The 22,930-nt window shown below is 39.4% G+C and overlaps 1 protein-coding gene across 3 annotated transcripts in view; it reads left to right on the plus strand.

Moving 5' to 3' along the window:
* Positions 1 to 22,930, plus strand: part of elfn2a (extracellular leucine-rich repeat and fibronectin type III domain containing 2a) — a 214,969-nt gene that overhangs the window by 169,774 nt on the left and 22,265 nt on the right. For all 3 annotated transcript variants that reach the window (XR_014084301.1, XR_014084306.1, XM_008435591.3), the window contains 3 exons: positions 18,023 to 18,609; positions 20,875 to 21,024; positions 21,795 to 22,786. Coding sequence is in view for 1 of the 3 variants with exons in the window: in XM_008435591.3 (XP_008433813.1) it covers positions 18,406 to 18,609; positions 20,875 to 21,024; positions 21,795 to 22,786 (1,346 nt within the window). In the remaining 2 variants the exon portion in view is untranslated. The remainder of the gene's footprint in view (positions 1 to 18,022; positions 18,610 to 20,874; positions 21,025 to 21,794; positions 22,787 to 22,930) is intronic.

Consider the following 22,930-nt stretch of genomic DNA (forward strand, 5'->3'; position numbering starts at 1 on the left):
AAAAACTGCATACTGACAGCAAGGGAGAGGTGAGAAAGTTCTTTAAAAAAAACCACATAAAAAAGGAAACTGTTCAAAGGGACGGCAGTACAAGGTGGTGTCAGGAATCAGGGTGCCAAGAAAGCAAGAGGACAGATTTTCATGGGCGTACTAGAGTCATGAAGGCAACGTCAAGGGAAAAGAAAGTAGGCTAAGTAAATCCGGAGGAGTGGATTTGAGGACTGGAGGGGGAAGTAGACTGGTATAGACATTAAAGAGGACTGTAATAGTTACCAACTTTGTGTATGAGATTAAAACTTTTTCAGGAGCTTTGAGCAAAGAAAAGAAGCAAAAATGACACTTTATTGATCTTTCATCCAACATTTAGAACCACAATAGGTTCTGGTTCTGGTGCCTGGTAGCGTGTTATTTTCTGTACTTATTTCTAAGTATTTTTTTATTTAGACTTTGGTTACAGATTAACTTTATCAAAGGATAATGAAAGGAAGACTATAGGCATTGCTTTGAAGTTTGGACATTTATATCAATAAGGTCCACTCTTTGCATGTGATGGTGGATTGGGGCTAGCAGTTAGCCAAGTATCTAATTAGATGTGAGGCCTGTGGTAGCAATAAGGACTGAAGCTAGCTGTTAGCCATACAGCTAACCTGTGGAGATAGAAGCCAGTCAGAAGTGGTCTGGTCTGTGGTCACTGGGACTGATGGGAGGAGAGGCACAAGGGGCAGAGTTCTTTCTTCACTATCCCCAATTAAGGTAAAAGCATTATAATGGAAACACTTATATGTCCTGAAAATGTCATCCAGAGTCCCAGTGACGCCTGGCTGGTTGGATGTGGGGAGCAGAGTGTGTGGAGAGGGGCGGGCCAAACCGTGGGCTTGGAACCCGATTATAACTGCTTGCAGTTCTAGTTGATAACAGTTTCTCTGTTAATATCTGAACCTCGACTCATAGACACGCTAAAGGGTTCCTACTCATATTCCCACTCAAAGAAAGTCTAACTATTCAAGGTTTTTGAGATTAAATGTAGCATTATTTCTTGGAACGAGTTCTTACCCTCACCCAAGACTAAATTAAACAGTAAACTCACGAACAATAAGTAAACATGCTTTTAAAATATATGTATGACATCTGTTTGTCGCCTCAGGCTTCTTTCTTTCTTTATCTTGTATAGGCCATCTGCTGTTTTAACACTTTAATTACCACTGCTCAAATAAAAGTAATCTTTTGCCTGCAGCTTTTCTTTATTTGGCGTTCGCAGTGGTCTTTAAGCCTGTTTGTGTTGGCATTCAGCATGGCTTTCATCATTATGCAGAGTCTAAGCTGAAATGCCTCTTGCCATACCTTCTTTGCCTCCGTCGCGCGCCAGTCTAAATTCTCCACTTCAAAGTTACTTTATTGGCACTAAATAAAACCATTTAAGGTTTTCTTATAATAGTTTAGGTGTGTATAAATGTTAGCAATCTGAAAAAAGAAAACGGCTCTAATTATTTTTACCCTTGTTGGAGGTCATGTCATTGAGTCATAAATGTACACATTGAGTAAAAATAAAAAACTTGCCTTTTCTGCATTTTTTCATGTGTTTCTAACCTTAAGGTTTTTAAAAATTATGGTAGAAAATTTACATTTACATACATGGTAGTTTCAATCATGCGCTGCTCATTTCGTCTTCTGCTGCTTGGCTTGGAAGAATCCTGGACGCACCTTCGTGTCTGAGTCTTCATCAACACCAGAAAGTGGTGTTAATGCTCTTTAGTAGCTTTGTTTGACAGACAGCTACTAGAGAGGTCTGAGTAGTAACTAAATTTAGCGTCAAAGTTGCTAAGTTGGTGAAAGATGAAGCCAGTCGTGGCCCCGTTTGGTGCGACCGAGTTAGAGAAGAGGGGAAAAAAGCGGATGCTTCTGCCTTTCTGTCAAATCCGAATCTTGCCATGGTTTTCTTTTTCTCTTTTCCTCTTTTTTCTGCGAGAAAGATGTCAGGAAGCGGTTTAGAAAGGGTGAGTTAAAAAATCTCTCACGCACTTCCTCCTTCTGTTGGCTTCCTCTTTGGATATGGAGGAGCTCTGATCAGTTTGGCACAGTTATAAAACACACAGAAGTTATCTGGGCTCTGAAAAAGAAAGCTTTGCCCTCTGAATCGATGTTTTTCGCCAAGAGAGAACAAGAAAACAGTTCCTGTGAGAGGAAAAGCATACAAAAAATTCCTTGCCTTGCACAAACTATATTTACTCTTTGTAAGAGTCTATTTTTAAATAAAAAATAAACGTTTTAATATATACAGTAAATTTTTTTTCTTGTAGATGCCCCTGTGCCTGTTTGGCTATGATGTATAAGCAAAAATTTTTCCAAGTTTTATAAGAACTCAACTAACTATGAAAGTCAATCTAAAACTCTATTATTACACTTGATATTATAAACACATCAACAAACATCAGAGCTGCCGTCGTCTGCCAGATGCACTTAAGTTCTTATTTCACCTCCTCACATTCATCTCTCCTTTTTTTCTACAAAGGCACCTTAAAGTCCCTACAAAGTTCACAGCTGATATTAAACACACTTTGACTTGTTTACTCTGTTTTTCTGCTTATCTGTTTTTCACAAGCCAGACGTGCCTGCTGACATAAATGAGATTCCAGCGTGAGTTTCAATCTGATAAAACCACAACCTCTGCTTCAGCAGCCTGTGCCGCTGTTTTCTTCCATCATTTAGTCTTATTTATTTATTTACATATTTAATATTTGCTATTTCAGGTCATGCCATACACACAATGATGTAAAAAAATAGTCATAAAAAGAACGTAAATATTTATCTTAAAGTTTAGAAGCCCACTTATCAAGACTCTAAAGATATTAATCCGACTGGATAAATTAGCCTACAGTCTTCTATAAGTTTACGTTTCTCTCCTGCTGACGATGTTTACATGCTGAGCAGTTTGTCGAAGCACACAGCCTGTCTTTGTGTTGGGCTTAGGCCGATAATAGGTGTCTGGATTTGAATTTTGCCAGGAACACTGACATTATTCATAAAAAAACCCCCAAAAACAGTTAGCATCTTGAGAAATGATGCTGGATCGATCCCTTTCTACAGCAAACACAACAAAGGGAGAAACGTGAGTGCTGTTTCTGTTTCTTAAAGAGTATGCTTTCTTTTGAACAAGAAACAAAAATAAAAATGTTCATCTCACTTTATAATAAAATCATTCGTAGATGACAAGATTTCACCTCCTACGTTCTGATGATGTTGATCTGGTTTCAGGATCAAATGTTTAGGTCACTTTTATGCAAACAGGCTGTTACTGGCTCAGAGTTTAGAGTTTAAAACTGTGCATCTGTTTGGCATGGAGCCATTTTGAAGAGTAGAAAGTTGCACTTACATCAAACTGGCTCCAAACGGATGTGCAATTTTACAGCCATGCATATTTAACAGAAGACAAGCAGAAGTGGAGCCTCCTGCAAAACCACCAGGGATGCAGCGAGTTGTTTCTGAATAGTAATTCTACCAGTAACAATTCTTTTAGTAGCTCACCTACTCTTGTTGAGGGGCTGATTGTGACAGGATAATTGGGACGTTTTTGTAACGGCTCGTTTTCCAGACACCAAAAAAAAAAACAAGAACTCGTCACTAAAAAATTGCCGGGTGTTTGTTTTAAAGTGTTTGTATTGTTTCTATTAGCATTAGAGACTCAAATGAGAGTACAAAATTGTGCAAAAAGTAAACTTTACATAACAGGTCCCTTTTAAAATCCTACATAGCAAGAAGCTGCAGTAAATTAATCACATATTCACATAAACAAATTAATATTGCTTGAAAGCTACATGAATGCACATGTGAACAAATGTGCGTCAACATGTATTTGCTCTCAAATGAAGCATAAATGACTTTACTTGAGGCCGACTGTGTCCTGTCAATAGTGTAAAAACCCACATGGAAATGAAAACGTTCCTCAGCTAAATTACCTTCCAGAGATTTAAAGATCTGACACAAACAGCACAGAAATGTTTCTATCTGGAGAGATAAAGCGATCAAAATAGAGGAATAGTTTTTATTTGCTGTAACTCTGTTTGTGTCGAACACAACAGTAAATACAACGTGAAGAAAGGAAATCATTGCACATTTATTTTCTCTATAGATTATTTCTCTCTCTCTCTCTCTCTCGATCAGACAGGAGTCATATTCTATATCTTGTTTACAGCGGGGCATTTAGTAGAACAAAACACTCTTCAAATTCAATCCCAGTAACCGACGTCTCTCCGTATGCATCCCATCTCTGCTCTGTCTGCGAGCAGAGAGCTGAACGGTGCATCCTCTTCAGCATGAGGATCCGGATCCGATTGTACGCGCGCTCTGTTCATCCAATGATTTCCACTCTTATCTGTGGTCGCATGACATTTCAAAGAAACCCCTTTGATTATTGTGTTTCCAGAGATTTAGGAGCGTTCGCGTCTCCGCTGCGCAAAGATCCTTTCTGTTTGACGTTTCTCTCTGACAGGTGTTTGTACGAGTGACGGATTTTTTTTTTTTTACCCAGCAGGAAGTCAGATGACAATGGAGGAAACTACAATAAAGTCTTTAATATTTCATCCTATCTTTCCTCCAGTTGAGAAGTGTTGGGGTGTGGTGGGAAAACACACTGTTCACTGAATAATAAAGCACCAAAATATTTTTTTTTTCTTCTGGGAGGCGGAATGATCCATTTTTAGTTTAGCTGCAGAATATTTTGCTGGTTTCTCAGTGAGGCCCATCCTGGACAGCAGCAGTAGTTTCCGTCGTTGAGCCAAAAGCAGCAGATGTGGTTATGTAGAGCGCAACCGTCTGCGAGGTAGACGATGAACCGATTTTACCAATTTAAATCTGCTTTTCGAATATTTAAATTTTGGAAAATGTGTTGTTGTTTTTTCCTCTACCATCACACTCTCTGGGTCTCCATAGTTCAAGAGAGATATCATCTGGTTTGACAAGCTTCTGTCTGGATATTTGAATTCAGATCATCTCTACAACAAAAATATTAGGACAAATATATATATATATATATATATATATATATATATATATATATATATATATATATTCATGTAATTAAAACAGATATTTCTCACAGCCAAGTGTCACACAACCCAAAAAATGGATGCTTGAAGTAAAAGCCACTTCTGGAAAACATTTTCTGTAATTTTTTGTTTGTTTGTTTGTTTGTTTTTCCAGAATAGAAAGTGAGAAAAAAATCTGTTACAGTCAAAATGGAAGCTTTAATTTTATTTCATTTTCAAAATAAAAGCCTCATGATCGCCTGATGATATGCTTCAATCTGTCCTCTTGATCTGATTCCCCATGTGTAGTGATCATTTTGACACAAACACAAATTTTATTTGACTTCTTCAAATGCACAAAAACAGCTGTCCGTTACAGTAACACGAGTAAATCCATTTCCTTTGCTTCCCACCTCTGCCTTCTGGTGCATTCCAGGCGGGGCAGAGTGGTTATGCACTTATTTTCTATGGAAACATTCATTCCCATGATATAAGTTTTCCACTTTGCATATTTTGATAGCAGCTTGTGAGAAACTACAATACAGTGAGAAGGAAAGGCGTCCTCAGGCAGGCGTTGGCCTGCCAGCAGAGCAGGAGCGGCTCAGAGCTGGACGGCCTCCATGTGCTAATGCCTGCATATGTGCAGCAATTTCTCCTGCTGTTTCCGCTGCTGAAGCCGACGCTGGCGTTGCATTTCATGAGGATTTTTCTTTACGATTATAACAAACATCACCGAGAGGCAGGGTTTCATCTTCCAGCCCCCTTTCCAGCTCTGGTTTCTTTCTAATTTAGTTATTTTTATTTTTTTAATAAAGCATTTGCTCATATTCTCGTCTAATATTCCGACCACACCTAATCCTCGTCTCTCAATTTCACGCAAAGGTCAAACTTGAAAAGAGATTCGAATCCCAGTTGGGTTAACCTGATGGGATGATGGAAAAAGAGAGATAGAAAGAGGGAGAAGATTAATTTTTGCTGCAGCACTTCCCCTCTCTCTCCCATCTTTCCTTCTTTCTTTCTCATTTCTGTTCTGTGGGTTTTTCCTCTGGCCTGCCTCCAGAGCTGCGCTCACGGGGGACGGGGTTCTTTCATGAGTTATGAAATAATTAAGACACAGAGGTATAGCTGGAACTCGTATCGTCCACACACCACGGAAACCTTAGTGGAATAATAGCTGTAATATTTGCAGCGTGACTCTGTATGTTCAGTTTCTAATGTGTTTCCTGGAGAAAATGAATAACTCTACGTGTCCGAACGCAAGCGGATGCCTTTCAGGCAGAGCAAGTACAGGAATCAGAGAAGCGGATAGAAATCAGCCCCCAGGAAACTCTGGGACTCGTAATAGAAAGCAGGCGGGTGTTTGAGAGAAGACATGTTTACAGTTGAATATGTGTCCCTGTGCTGTCAGACGCTTCATTTATATTTTAGATTTCACATTAAGTTTGGAGGCTACAATTAGTAAAAGTTACCTGAACACAACAGTTTTAGTTTAATGTTTCCAATTAGATCATTACAGCCCACATATTACCATTATGTATTAGCTAATTTTGGGCTGTAAAGTATTATTCTTATACATGTTGAACAGTGAGTGTTGTGGTTTTATTAACAAAAATTTACATAGAAATTGTCAAAACGTCTCAAAGGTTACTAAAGGTCACGTTACCAAGGAAACAATCATAACGCTGGTTCCAAAGAGAGATGAATTATGAAGTGTTTTACTCCAGCTAAATCTATAAACAACATAACACTACAGCTACAGTATATATATACTTTTGTTGCTTGGTAACAGTTAAAAGTGAACATGTTTAAAGTCTTGTTTAAATTCCCATTGAGAAAGCAATCCTTTCACGAAATTTTATTGATCAGAAGAACAAAACTAAATATCGGTTCCTCCGGTTTTTCTTTTTTTTTGCGATTTGGTGATCGGTTAAATCTGCGCAAAAATCAACAGATCCCTGCATTTTTTTTACACTAATACATAGCTGTGAGTTTATTCCCGCTTTTCCGCAAACATGATCAGAAATATTATTTTTAAGTGACGGCTAACTCCCACCTGCAGGTGGCGGTATTTCTTTTCTTCTACTGCTCTGCTACACTTTGAAGTTAGTGATCAAAAATTTTAATATATAGAGAGCTTTTCAAGTTCTGCTTGACATTTTTTTCCAAATCTTTTTTCTTTTATATGTGTTTTTTTTGGAGAGAGTTTAAAAATATTGTGAAAATGTTTCGAAATCGCTGATTCTGACTGCAAAAAAAATAATTAAAGAACAATCACAAAAACAATCCTAAAATCTCTGAACGGCTGTTTGATATCGGATGAGTATCTGATAAAAAAAATAAAAATACACCTTTAATTTTTTGTCGTCACTTATCAGTTGTGACAAAGTCAGTACTTATTAATGCTAAATAAATTTACAGTAGATGAGTACTGTACAATTACCACAGTAATGTCCTAATTGTAGGACATTACTGTCCTTCAATTACCACAGTAATGTCCTAATTGTAGGACATTACTGTCCTAGAATTACTTCCACCTTTTGGGTCCAAAACAAAGACAAAAAAAGGACAATAATAGGATGCCCATATTAGTATAACTATATATTTTTTTTAAGAGCTTGGCTTTGCATAAACTGTACCTACAGGCACACATTATGCCAGTTAAACATGGAGGAGCTTTGTTCAGAGATCCGACGCAACCCAACAGACTCTTGGGTTGTTGTTAGTCAGAGTCCATAACATCAATGTCTGTAACTAAGACTGAGAAAATGGGTTTACATCAGTGCAGGCTGCCTCCAATGTGATGTGAGCAGGTCCTGTGTGATCCCAGCTCCGATACACTGACCCACATCTGGCTGCATTAAATCTTTTATTGGTCTCTTCTTACTTGCAACAGAAAAGTTTCTCTTGGGGAGACGTAGAACACGGCGGTGCTGCTCAAAAGCCGGGAGGTGAAGTTTGAGAAGTCGGCGAGCCAAATGAAACTTTATTCAGGAGCCGGCGATGTTTAATATTCCATCAAAGGGTTCGGATCAAAAAGGGGGAGAAATTCTTTGAATGAAATTCAGTCCTGATGAATGCTGATTCCTGGCTGCTGTTTGAGCTGCAACGAATGCAGTTTAATTAACCTTGAATATTAAATTAAGGAATGAATTCACAGTTTTTATATCAGTGGACATGAACAAAATAACTTATTCGGAAAATGTAATTTTCTGATTTAGTTTGAGGAAATATGAACTTAAAGAAAATATACTATTTAAGAGGAATGTTGTGTCTTACAGATTTCTACTCAATATTGTTTGAATAATTTAGGACCAAATCTTAGAATCAGAACCTAAAAAAGTAAATAAACATATTTAAGATTGTGGCGGTCTGGCTGATGAGAGTTCTTGGAACAGGTTGCACCGACTCTCAAACCTTCTCAAAACAGTGAAATGTGAAGACAATTTTTTGCAATAAAACTTTACCTTTGTGTGGACCAGACCAGTCTTAGTGCTGTCAATCACATTTGTGTGCACGCTGCTTAATGTGCTAATGGCGGAGAAACAACTTGACGTTCCAGGAAAGCTGTCATTGGTGGATATGCAAACTAGCCTGAGCATTCATGTTGTCAGGAAGAAGCAATAGAGCAGGGGTGGGCAATCCTGGTCCTCGAGGGCCAGTGTCCTGCAACTCTTAGATGTCTCTCTGGTCCAACACGCTTGAATCCAACAGCTGAATCACCTCCTAAATGCAGTCAGGTTCTCCAGAGTCCTGCTAACGACCTCATTATTTGACTCAGGTGTGTTGAAGTTGAGATGCATCTAAAAGTTGTAGGAGACCAGCCTGGAGTTGCCCACCCCTGCAATAGAGTATGGAGGGTGTGAGCAGCCTGTACATAAGCCTGATTGAAAACACCAAGACCCGCCTCCTGGCTCTGATTGGTTGTTCCTGACTGTGTGGTGTATTTCTGTATTTAATACAGAAAGAAGGTATTTTTGTTCCATAGTGTACCGTTGTGACGTAGTGAGAGTTTTAACAAATATGTAAAACAAAAAAAAAAAATAATAATAATTATAAAAGTTTAATTCCCCAGCTTTAAGAATATTAATGAACTAAAGTAATTTGTCTCCAAGGAGTAGACTAAGAATAATGCTGGCGTTAAAAGTTTTTTTGTTAAAATTTTGTGCAAATTTTTGAGAAAACATATGTATTGGCACTTTAAGTATACTGAGTAACTATTAGCTAAAAAAAAGAAAACTTACAAAGCCTACACAAACTGTGTGACATAATGTCAAGACCGGTACTTTTCTATAAAGATCAAATAGTCTACCTGCTCCGTGAAAATAAAAATACACCTTTAATTTTTTGTCGTCACTTATCAGTTGTGACAACTAATAAGTAAGACCGGTCACGACTTGGAAATTTGCTGCGGCCCGGGGATATAAGGTCGCGCTAGACTTTTTTGTTCTCCGTCATTTTTGACCGACAGGATTTTAAATAATCGGTCATGTTCTATTTTTACCCGTCAAATTATAATCATATTAACATCGGCTATTTAGCCGCATTTTTATGCGGTTTAGTTAATATTCACCCAGTTGAACCGTGAATCCAGAGCCCATCACACATAAAGCAAATAAATACATGTAACTTTTTCTCCGTAGTGACAAAAACCACTGACTGTGGCCCCAATAACTTATAATAAATTAAATTAAACGACTACACTTAAATTACCAGCACTTCACCTGCTGGGGTCTGAACACACAGATTCACAAATTCCTCCTGGTTCGCATCTGCAGAGAAATCTGCGCTGGTTCATCGGGCAGTTGGATCTGTCTGATCCAAACCGATCCATTTAACTTTTCTTTTTTACTCTGTGCGAGTTTTTTTTTTCTTTTGTTGCGTGGTTTCACTTCCCCGAAACAGACAGATGTTATGTCTGCCGCGCCGCTCTCCTTCTGGGTACGGGAGGGTCACGTCTTCAGCTCCATTTGTTAAAACAACAGGGTGAGTAAAGTTTAATTCTTTGCAGCTGCAGAGCCGCGTCCGCGTTGGTTGTGCAGCCGCAGCGCACTGCGCATGTTACGATCAAATTAACTTGTGCACCTTTATTTATTTCCTCAAGATAAACTGCCGGCTCCTCTGTTTAGACTATAAATGGATTCAACATTGCATTCTCTCTTGTTTTCTCTGTTCTGTATATAATGGAGCCTGAAATTAAACGCGCTATTTCTACCAAAGTTTTTGAATGGGCTTCCTAACCAGACGCTCCAAAGCGTCCGGTCCATAACTCTTCAACACGCCGCCAGCTCCCGGTCAGAAAGACGCATTTAGTTAAGTGTCCATGAGATGATATTCAGAAAGGATTCTTTTATTGATTGATTTTAGTTGCCTCTGCGATGAACTCTTTGTGTAAAGTTTATCATGTCGTCGCATGAGGGTGTTAATTATAACGTGTCAAATGACCGACGGGCTTTAAATTTTCCTGTCGTTTAAAAAAAAAAAAAGGTCAAATACGGAAAATATTCCCTTAACGCGACTTCTGGGTCACATGTAACGAAGCACAGCACATGACGCATGGTGGTGGGGCGCTACACCCCTCCGCCACCAGGAGGCGGCACCCTGCTGCAGAGCCAAGTTGGGCCTGTGGAAACGCGGTCACTCCGAAATAGAGCCGAGCCGAGCCGAGTAGTTGAAGTAGAGCCGGTGGAAAAGGGACAGGGAAAACTGGATGAATGTGAATGAATGAATTTTACCTCACATTCAAAAAATAAAATTTTTCAAATAAAAATAATTACATGATTGTTTTTCATACAGTAAACTCCATTTCTGAAACATGAGTCCTGACACTAAGAAAAACAAAACATGACTGTGGAATCAAAAATATAAGTAAGAGTTTAGTAATAATAATACTCAAAGTAATAATAATATGAATTGGGATATATTAGATGAGTAATTATTGAAGCCATTCAACTCTATATTTGTTTTATATTGATGTGCTGCAGCAATCTGATTGGTCCGCAGTTACTTGCTCCACAGACTAACCAATGAGACGCAATTATTCCACAATTATTCACTGAAGTTATTCTTTAAATACATTTTACACAGGAAACTAAAACAACTGATTTCATTTTTTTATGAATGAATTTAACATTGAAATATTTAATTGTGTACAAAAAGAATTATTCAACCTTATGCTTAAATAGGTTTGTTTGTGTGTAGTTATATAGTACATTTATTCTGATGCTTCGTAATAATTACTTAAGGAGTAATTTATTAAATTGTGACAATGTTGTCACTCATCAGTATTTAACTTAACTAGTGAATTATTTGTATCAGTGTTTAATTTGTTTTCTTCTGCAGATTTACTCCACCAGGTCACAAAGTTGTTTTTCATTAAACTTACTTCATCAGTAGATGATGAATAATTTTGGCTCAAACAATTTTTTGGGGGATGTTTTTGCTTCCGTTTTAGGTAGTAAGAACTGGGGGCTCATTCAGGCCCTAAATACCAAATACCACACACCAGAAACATAGCAGCAAGGTGTTAATTTTATTTATTTGTTTATTTTTTACACAGGTTCTCATGGGGATGACATTTAGGAGCAGATAAATTGCATCCTGAAAGCTCAAGTAATCTTTGTACTCTGACCCCAAACACCTAGAGGAGCTGAAGCAGAAACTGAATGGATGCATAGAAAGGAGAGAAAGTTTAAACCATTTTATTCATCGATCATAACGGGCAAGGATCATCTCCCCAACTCCAACATCTCTCTGCTCATCTTTCTAAACATACACCCAGATTTAAAGAGGAACAGAAAAAGCAAAGTAGGCGGATTAGCAGAGCTGCTAACGTCTGACTGGGTCATCCAGGAGAATTGTAGAATATCGGCTCGACAGCCTGGATATTGGGCTGGTAGCATGAGATGACAGTTATGAGACGGACACAGAAACAGTCTTCAGTCAGAGGTTTCTTCAGTTCGCTGGTATACTGACCACTACTTTGAGATCTTTCCTGCCCACAGCATCACCATCCACAACTACTCTTTGAAAAACCTTGGATAATATGAGTTATGATGATATTCAATTCCTCTATAGCAGTGGTCCCCACTGGGGGGGTTGCACCGTCAGATAAGGCTTCTGCATGTTGGTGTTCCCGTTAAAGCCTGAATATGCCCGATTCAGGTTGTCTTGGCCCTTTTATCACAGCCTGTGGGGTTTTTCCCTGATTGGGAATGAGAATACAACCTGTTGAATGTGACAGGTAGCCAATCAGAAAGCGCGGTGACGTAAGAACAGAGGGGAATCCCAAACAGCTGACATATCGCGCCACTGAAAGTCCGATGGATATCGGAGATGATATGTGGAAATGTTTATTATTATATGTAAAGGTCATTATTATATATGTTTATTATGTTTATTCAGTTAAAAATGTTAACTATGAAAAAACAGTCACCTCCAAATCAAGTGCACCTCATTAGCAGCCGGTCGCTGCATGTTACGCAGAGCGGCTTGTAATGTGGGACTCACCTACCGGTCCGGGATAAATCCATTCTCCTGTCTCTTCTCTGGGCCTTTTCCCCTTTGCAAAGAAACTTTCCAAAGACATCTGATCTGTTTCTTACTTACTCATTTTGCTGCTTATGGGCTCAGTGTTGGCGCGCAAGTAACCCAGAGAGTCCGGTAAAGGATTTTCAAAATAAAAGATCTTCCATACTGAAATAATACATAAAACGGTAATATTTAATTATTTCTTGCGCGGCCTGGTACCAAGCGGTACCGGGGGTTGGGGACCACTGCACTATAGTGACTGATTTAAGAAACCTCAGGTTTCCTGGAATATTACATAAAATCCAAATAACAACCCACTGATGTAGCACTTTCTTCACAGCGTGCAACAGCTAGCATTCACACAGCGCTGCAAGCTGCTGCATACACACACAACCTGAGAGCTTCCTCTGGTCAGCTGTGCCTGTGGGAGAGTGTGTGTTAGACAGCAACAAATGTTACACACACACACACACCCGCATGCACCACCCTCCCCACCCCCCACACACACACCCTAAACTAAAGTGAGCAGAGGTCAGAACAACAACAGCAGACTAAAGGAGGGAGGTCCCTGCAGTTACAAGAATGAGGCCTGGATATCTGTTACTGGAAAATGTAAGAAACCTACAGAGACGCTGAAAACCAAACGGAGCAACAGTAAAACAACAACAAAAAGGCAGAAATTATGTTGGTTTTGAACTAAATGTCCACCAGCTTTATGTAAACTGAAAAAAAAGAGAACGTGGGCAGGCAGGAGTTTTGCTTCTTCCACTGCATTTCTCTCCGCATTTCACCTGGCAGGGATAAGTGACTGGATTGCCGGCTGAGTGTTGGTTGGACATGTTGGCTTGATGTGAGGTTTGGTATTTGACTCATTCGCCGTCGGATCGGCGGAACGCTTTGATTTGGCTGGCTGACAAAAATATAGCGGCTGTTATGCCTGTCTGACTTGAAGATTGGATGAGCATTTGATTTCTGAATCACTATGTGAGCACTTGACTGCTTCACTGAGCAAGTTGTGATAAAAAAAAAAGAAAAATAGCAGTGTGTCACTCTCAACTGTTTGTTTCCTGTTCTGCCTGCTACCGTGTTACTCTAATCTTATGTGTGCTGGATCTCTTGTAATACTTTAAAAAACAAAAAATGTTTTCCTGAAATGCCATGTTGACTTGGCCTTTCTGGTCCCATATGCAGTTTTAATCTTTGCTTATTTTTGTAAACTAATCCACCAAAGTGATTGTCTGTGAAACAGACATTCAACTTCCAAGTGCCAAGAAGTTGACTCTGTTCTCCCCTGATTCTCATGTGCAGTCCAGAAAATACAATTAATATTCAAAGCACAGCTATTCCACTGGAGCTTAAGTTTAAGTTTATATGTTACATTTTTCCTCGAGACTTAATTAAGTCTCTTTTTTCTACTGTTTTCTGTAAATCAGAAATAAAGTAGTGAACAGTTCCTCAGCTAATATTTTTGCACTGCCTTGCAAATGTATTGACACCCATTGATTTTATTTTCTCTCATATTTTCTCGCGTTATAACCACAAACTTCAATACATTTAATATAAACTTTAACATATATGTTTTTATGTTTTGATATATCGTCAAACTGCTTATCTTTAGGTAAACGCTACAAAAACACCTAAAGTTTCACGTTTGGGTGTCTGCAAAATACCTTAGTAATGTATTAACATGATACACAGAAACAATACATCTCTGTACAAAACATATTTGGAGAGTAATATATAATATATATAATCAAAACAAAATCTTATTTGAGGTTGAGTTGAAATTTCAAGAGGGAATGTGAAACGAAAGAATCCATCTGTGTTGCATCAATTCTTTCATGCATGTTTGAGAAATTTTTTAATCTCCATGGCAACCATTCAGCTGTGCAAAACGCCTTGGCGGACCTAGCCCCGCCTTCCAGGTGCAGCTCCTCCTTGGAACTGCCTCACAGAGACCCCCTCCCCCACTTGGTTCCTTCAGACTAGCCAGCAGCAATTAGCAAACACCTGGTGGAGCTGAACATCTCCTGAGCTCATTATAGGAGTCACTTCTCAATGCAAAGCTGGTAAAAATGTTGTTAAAGCGTTAATTGAGGAGCCAAGTTGTGATGACTTCCTGAAGGCGGAGTTTCAGAGAGAGCAGGAGTTTTTAAAGTCTTAAATTACAAAGTCCTGACTTTTTACTTAAATGCAGGCTGATATATACAACATGTTTATAACAACTGAAGGTAACCTGGTTACTTGATAGTGCTATAAAATGCTACTACATGCCTGGAACATACATAATGCTTCCCTGTTACAAATAGAAACTGAGTAGTGAGGCATACATTTGTATTCAGCCCCATTTTTTTAAATCCAGTGCACTGAACCATTTGCCTTCACAAGTCACCTAGCTAGTCAGCAGAGTCCACCTGTGTATAATTTAATTTCAGTATGCACAGAACTGCTCTGTGAAGGTCTCAGCAGTTTGTTAGACAGGATCAGTGAGCATATCAGGGAAAATGTTGTGGAAAACCATAAATCGGGAATCATTTTTATGAAAAGGGACAATAGCACACTGCTCCAATTAATGTAATGCCCAAACATTGCATGTATTGAGAGTGACTAAAGAAGACCGTGTGTGTTTTCATTTGTTTCCTTTGTATTTTAGATTTTAAAACCTCACCCAGTTAGATTCCTACTGTAGACCGCACAACGGCTCCCACTCATGTCCTCGTTTACCCAGAGAGCCTCTCTGGAACCAATAATCAGTGTAAAATGTGAGCTTTTAGAGAGCAGAAAGAGGCTGGAACACATGGAGCGAACCCAGACAACCGTCACACCGTCAGCTGACCCCTTCTGGGAAATCCCACATTAGCCTGTCACAAATGATACCAGCCAATAGTTATAGTTTGGTGGATTCCATTTGCTAGGTGACCTGACATGGTCACTGTTTTTTTTTTTTTGTCAGGTGTGATAATCTCCTTAAATTTTAAGCTATGAAAGTTGACAATACCAAAGGGTAAAAGAATTAGAAGAAAAAAAGAAATAGGACGGTCTCTCTTTTTTTGGATTCCTTAGAAAAATAGAACTGGCGGCGTGAATTACATGAGAGCGGCGCGGTGGCGGCGCCGGAGAACACAAAAAGCCGTCAGCGGTGTGTTTTTGGTGATGAAGCATATTCATTTGTGCTTCGAATTGAAAGGCGAGCGAGATAAGCGGGCTGAGAAAAATACAGATAGGAGGAAGAGACGGATGGAGAAGGGAAGGAATAAGGAGGCAGGCTGTCAGATAAAATGAAATACAGCAGCAGACGACTGCAGTGAGTGACAGCGGGCTGACCCAGATGATGGGATAAGACGGGAACGGCGCGGTCAGGATTATTACGGCATCATAAGGAGGAAGAAAAAAAAAACGATGCTGATCTAAGCATTTGTGACTGGACTGCGCAGTAAACAGCTGGCTTTCAAGTGAATCATGACTGACTCGTCTTTCATGTCTGCAGAGCGCAGTAAACACCATGTCAGGCCAGCAGTCGGTTTGCATTGGATGTGCTGTGAAAATGAACTCCCAAAAGGAGAGCGTAGAAACACACCGTGCCTGTTTTTACGCTCTTTAAAATCTCATCTGATTTGGAAGTTTTCATAAAAACCATTAAAAAACAAAAAAATCATAATAATTCCTGCGCCTTAAACGTTTTTGCATTTTATCTCATTGCAACCGCATGCTTCATTTTGTTTTATTAGGATTTTATTTAATAGACCAGCGCAAAGTAGTGCATAATTGGGAGGTGGGGGAGACGGTTTAGCAATTCTGAGATGTGCGGCTTTCGCTCGAGTTCAACCCGAGTCAACATAATTCAGACAAAAAAAAAAAGAGAATAAATGTTAAACTTTCAAGTTAACAATTATTGTCAACACTCTTCTCCATGTGCTGCTTCTAAGCAGTAAAATCAGTCAGCCTGAGAGCTGAAGACACAGGACAGAGGGCTGTTTTTATTAGAGGCCACATGTTAGCTACTGCATAGCACAGCTGCAGGAAAGAACACTGGAGGCTAATTTATCAGAATGAGATTACAGAACCAGAACCGCTCCATCATTTAGCACTGCCACCTAAACGGTTTGAAACATCTATGATTCAATTAACATCCTTGTTTTCAACAGATGTGAGTTAACTCCTCTAAAAGTCATGTAAAGCTTAACTCATTAAGTAAATGTGGAAATACAAACTGTAGTGTTTGTAAGACGCTGACCCAGAGCAGGTCTACATTGAGGTGTAATAGTTACCAGAAGGAAAACAAAAGTAATTTTGATCTGTATCACCTTAGAAACAGTTGATAGAAATGGCAAAAACTTCAATTTTGTGAGAAGAAAAAAGTTTTCAATTTCACTTGAGGTGTATTTTGGCTTTTCCGAAAAAGATTGAAGATTAAAGGGCGGCGAATAAATTCTTACGTAGCTAACTTTTCCATCCGCTGACCGTACCACAGGCACGAATCAGAGAAATTTCCACGTTCAATCCTCCACCTTGCAGGTGAGGACTCTCTCTATTTTTCAGAGATGCCAGGGTTTGGTTTTTTTGGGGGGGTTTTACAGCGTAGCTTCAACATCTGATTACATTTTAATTAGCATGACAGCTACTGGCTCGCTGTGACACATGAGAAGTCAGATGTTAAGATTCTTTTGATCCACCCAAATATGATCTATAATCATCATGTGCTTCCAAATCACACATTGTGTGTTTTTGGGTTTCCATCTCTTTTTTTATTCTGTGAGAGTAAAAAAAAATCTAATGATGAAAAATAGTTTAAAATTCCCTAAATTGATGGAGTAATTTTTTTTCTTACATTTACTATAAAGTCCTTTTCATTCATGTCTTCTTGAGACTTTTTTTTTTCCTGGGAGGGATTCAAAACTTTGGTAACAAATTAAAAGACTGGATGCTGCCGTGATGAGATACATAATATTTTACGCTGGATTAGACGCTAATCCACGGTTAATCCCTGAGGAAAGGTAAATAGCTAAATGTCAGCTGGTCTCCTGTCAAACATGCAAATTACAGCAGCCCTTCTGTCTTCAACTTAACCCATCTCACTGATTCCCCTCACATGGTTTCATGTTGTTCATCTATCCAGTAGTGAGAGAATTTCAAAATGGCAAATCTTGTAAATGACGACAGAACTGATTATAATATCAGAGTGTTTGTTGCTGCTTCGTATACTAACAAATGTAAGTGAAGATTTGAAACTTCTTCACTAATGAGATCAACAAACGAGTAATTACAGAGCAATTAACGTCTAATTACATTGCAAAAGTCAGAACACTTCTGAGCTTTATTAATATTAAAAATGCATCTAAAGTTTCTGAATTCATTACGGCTGTAGAGTCGCAAAGTGGTTCAGCTGAGATCACAACAAACTGCTAATATAAACGTTACAATCAATAATAGATTCTCTCCATTTTTTTTGTTTTTGTCCGTCTCTGTTTTTGTAGACCCAGAACCTTTCTAGGAGACGGACTCCCGCCTGATCCATTCAATTAAAACCGCCGTCGTCGAGCGCCATGAGCTGCTGCTGCTGGGGTGACGTCCTGCCAAACCCGCTGACATGGAACACCTAAAACGGAAACGGGCCTGACTGCCATGCTCCACCTCCTGCTTTAATCGCCAACGAGACCTCATCCCGTTCCTTTCCGATCTTCCTCCGCGCTCCTCGCCCCGACCTCGACCGCTCCCAGTTTTGAATTTGAACGGCTGCTCTCTACCTTTCCTCCCCCCGCTTCACCGTTCCTCACCCTTCCCCATCAGCTCCTTTTCTTTTCTGTTTTTTTTTTTCTCCTTTCAACGGAGGCGACATCAAACACTCTGAATTCAAACCATGGCCGCCAGACAGCGTTCGTCCTCCCCGTCTCCCTCCCTGCTCCTTCCCATCCTCCTTCCTGCACTGCTGCTCCTGCGCCTGCCTGCTGCGGTGACAGGGGACTGCTGGTTGATAGAGGGGGACAAAGGTTACGTTTGGCTGGCTATCTGCAGTCAGAACCAGCCTCCGTACGAGACCATCCCCCAGCACATCAACAGCACGGTCAGTTCCAGGTTATCGGTGAACTCCTTCCCCCCAGAATGAGCAACGTTCCTCCCTGACACACAGAAAGCTGCTGATAATGCTGCTTTTTCTCACTCTGTTGTTTTAACATTCTGTTGATTTCATTTGACAACTTGATGACTTTATGCTTAAATGCATGTTTGGACATAAAACATGGCAGCCCGTGTGCCATTTAACAAGCAGCTAAAAATGCTGATCTGTAACAAAATAGACTAAAAAGTTGAATAAATTGAGATTTGGTGAGATGAAAAATTCTCAGTGAATCAAGATACAGATGTGTAGAAAAGGAGCCCTTTATAAAGGAATGGAGAAGTAAGGTGTGCTTTAGATGAAGGGCAGGAAAATGAAATTGGAACATGCTCTATATTTTTAATATATATAGATAGATATACAAGAACCCGTAAGCTCAGCTCTTATAAAGGGTAATTTCTTTTGCTCGTCAGCTGTAGTCCAATATAATAATAATCTGACCTTATCTAGAAATTCGATTTTGACCTTTGGTTTAGAAGCCCCTGGTCTAGACTTTGACTGGTCCATTACAGCATCTTAATTGTTTCTTTTGAACGATTCAGTCTTTGCGTTTCCACTGTGCTGAGGATCCCTGTGTCATGAGGCTTCATATCAAATGATTGTGTCAGTGAATGTAGAGAATTATTCAGCAGGGGCTGTTTTCTTTTCTTGTGAATATTCCATTATATTCCAAATTATTTTGACCTAAATAAATGTCTATGAACTGTAGAACACCTTCCCCCCCAAACACAGATTTTTCTAACATTTTCTTCTGAAATTCTGATGAAACATCTCTAAATGTTCCTGTTCAAAAAATAGACACTTTTATAAAGTCGTTATGCTTTTTGAAGATTAGTGAATTAGGACCAGCACATTTTATTCATTGTGCAATTGTCTCACCTTCCTCTTTTCTGTTAAATAATAAGCTGTCAAGTTATGAAAATTTGCAAAGTTACTAATTCACAAAATTATTAAATCACTGTAAATAAAAAAAAAAAAAGCTTTTGAAGGCAGGCAAGGTGAGGCAATAGGCAACTGCAGTAGCATAGCACATTTCAGCAACAGGGCGATTCAAAGTGCTTCACATGATTAAAAAGGAAATAAAAAACAAAGGAGAAAAATATCACATTGCAGTGGCAAAACAGAGGAAAGTGATGAGACAATGAGAAACAGATTACAATTTGTGATGTTCCAGCTGTTACTCATCAAAAGACACTCTAAACAAATTTGTTTTTTAGCTGTGATTCAGAGGAACTCTGTGTTTCAGCAGTTTTCTAGAAGTTTTCAGGATTAGAGGAAAACTTAATGCTGCTTCTCCATGTTTGGTTCTGGTTCTGGGGATGCGGAGCAGACTAGAATCAGAAGGCCTGAGAGGTCTGGAAAGTTGATACAATATATCTTTAATGTGTTTTGGTGCTTAGCCACTCAGTGTTGTCTAAACTAACAACATTATTTTAAAGTTTGTTCTCTGAACTACAGGGATCCAGTGTAGTGACTTTAGACCTGGAGTGATGTGCTCCTGGTCTTAGTGAGAACAGCAGCAGCAGCGTTCTGGAGTTGTCTGATTTTGAAGAAACTGTTGAAGTTATCAGTTCAACTGAAGACAGATGAGTTTCCCTAGATCTCGCTGGGACATTAGTCCTTTAATTCTGGAATGTTCTTCAGGTGATAGAAGGCCGACTTTGTAACTGTCTCTATGTGACTCCGAAGGTTCAGGTCTGAGTCTGTTGCTACTCCCAGACTCTGCGCCTGCCTGGTCAGTCATCTCTAGCTGTAATAGCTGAAGACATTTGCTGACTTTTGATCGTTACTCTTTTGGTCCAAAAATAGTTCTGCTCTGTTCTGCTTCTATTCAGCAGAACAAAGCCATGGCTTACGCATTGATTCTTTTCTATTCATGTACTCAGCGATTAAAGAAGCAGAATACATCATCTGGCAAAAACTGATAGCATTTTCCACAAAACAAAAATGCTAAACCTTTTATAAGGCAGCTTCAATAAGTCACCTCATTGGAACTACATGCAACTTCTTTTCACTTTCATTATAACAATAACTCAACTAAGTATGTAAGAGGAAAATAAGTGCATGCAAACAGCAATACTTCTACTTTCGAGTTGTGTTGAAATAAAATGCCTGCTTACCTGCAAAAAGAACTTTGCTTTACTATTGGTATAGGATGTTTATCTGTCACTGCAGGACATATCTTAAAAACTTCTTCTTTTTTGTCCCCTTCAGGTTCATGACCTGAGGCTGAATGAGAACAAACTCAAGGCCGTGCTCTTTACCTCCATGTACCGCTTCACAAACCTAACTGATCTCAATCTAACTAAGAATGAGATCAGCTACATTGAGGATGGGGCCTTCGCTGGACAGGCAAACCTTCAGGTCGGTAATCATAGACAGAACTCTGTTTTTTTTGTGATTGTTTGCGTCACTTTACTTTCACAGTGCTTGTCAAACAGTTGAAACTAGAAACCTACAGGCAGAAAGCAAAGGTTTTGCTTATCAATGTTACATTTCTATGCTTGTTAGTGGTAAACACTGGAAAAGAGATGCAATAGCACTCTTCGTTTATAAATTGGCCTTCTTTTGTGATCACCGTTCATTCACATGCTTGGGAAAAGAAGGTAGAGCTAGGGCATTCTGTTGGAACTTACATATCTAAAGCGATACACAGTCTTTAAGTTACTATTAAAGATATTTTTAAATAATAAAGAAATATTACAGTGCATAATATTTCTTTATTATCATTTTTGCAACGTTTTCTCTTCGGCTGTTTGTGGTGATACAAAGTCTCCAGCTTGAATTGGGGCTCATACATCATTACAATAGTTACAATAGTTGGTAAACTTGCAGAATATGGACTGAACTTATACAGTGCTTTTCCAGTCAGTCAAAACGCTTTACACTAGAGCCACATTCTCACATTCATACTTGGGGTTAAGTGCCTTGCCCCAAGTTGACTCACATGTTAACTGTGATACACTACACCACACATGCACTATGTGATATAGTATATTGCACTATTTCACATATTTTTTAATAAATGTAATATGTGTAGATGCTGTTAACAAAATTAAATAAATACAATGGAAATTATTTTGGTTGCACTTTTCTAAAATGTTTGAAGTACCTACTCTGTCTTTCCTTGTCAGGTTCTACAACTGGGCTACAACAAACTGACCAATCTGACTGAAGGAATGTTGAGAGGCCTGGGCCGAATGCAGTGCCTCTTTTTACAACACAACCTCATTGAGGTCATTGCCACCAATGCCTTCTGGGAGTGCCCCAACCTCAGCAGCCTGGATTTATCTTCAAATAAATTGGCCCGCCTTGACCCCTCTACCTTCACTTCCCTCAACAGGCTAATGGTCTGTGAACTAGCAGCGAACCCGTTCCATTGTGGGTGCGACCTCTACAGTTTTCTGACTTGGCTAGAGGAGTTCAACAATGTCACCCACACTTACGACCGGCTCCAATGTGAAACTCCACCAGAACTGACAGGGTATCCCCTCCTGGGCCAAGCGCCTGGGCAGGGAAGGAATGCTCGGAACATTCTCCTGTCTGCCTGTCGGGACGGTGTGATTATTCCAGGGATGACCTCCCAGATGCCAGATTCAGATGGCTCAGGGATGGGTTTAGACAATTCTGACCCAGGTCTATACCCTCAGCCAACCACAGCTACTGCCGATCCCAACTACGTTCCTCAGATTTCCATTAAGCTTGAGTCGGTCTCCCTCTACACGGCATCTCTTCTTGTGCAGATTCCAAAACCGTACACTAAGATGTACATCCTCTCCCAGTATAATGATACCTTTGCAACAGAAATTATGTCCCTTACAAAGAAGAAGGAGAAGATTCCCATAGATAAGCTGAAACCACACACCAACTACACCTACTGTGTGGCGTCCGGAAGTAAAACTCAACGATACAACCATACTTGCCTGTCTTTCACAACGCGGGCTGTGGGCCCGGAGGACCTCCGTTCTAATCCATCCACAACTACCCACTACATTATGACAATCCTGGGATGTCTGTTTGGTATGGTGATTGTGCTCGGATTTGTCTACTACTGCCTCAGGCGGCGACGCATCCAAGAAGAGAAGGAGAAGGCTATAAGTGTAAAGAAAACAATTCTGGAGATGAGGTGGGAGGATTGTTTTAACACAGTTAATTTTAATCTTAAGAGGGCGCTTTGCTTTTTTTCTATTCTTAGATATTGTAGCAGTTTAATTTGTAATTGAAGTAATGGGTGACTTTAGAAGACGTTTTACTCCATTATCTTTAAGAT

Source organism: Poecilia reticulata, chromosome 1 (genome assembly GCF_904066995.2).
Source record: "Poecilia reticulata chromosome 1, P_reticulata-male-v2, whole genome shotgun sequence".
NCBI lineage: Eukaryota > Metazoa > Chordata > Actinopteri > Cyprinodontiformes > Poeciliidae > Poecilia > Poecilia reticulata.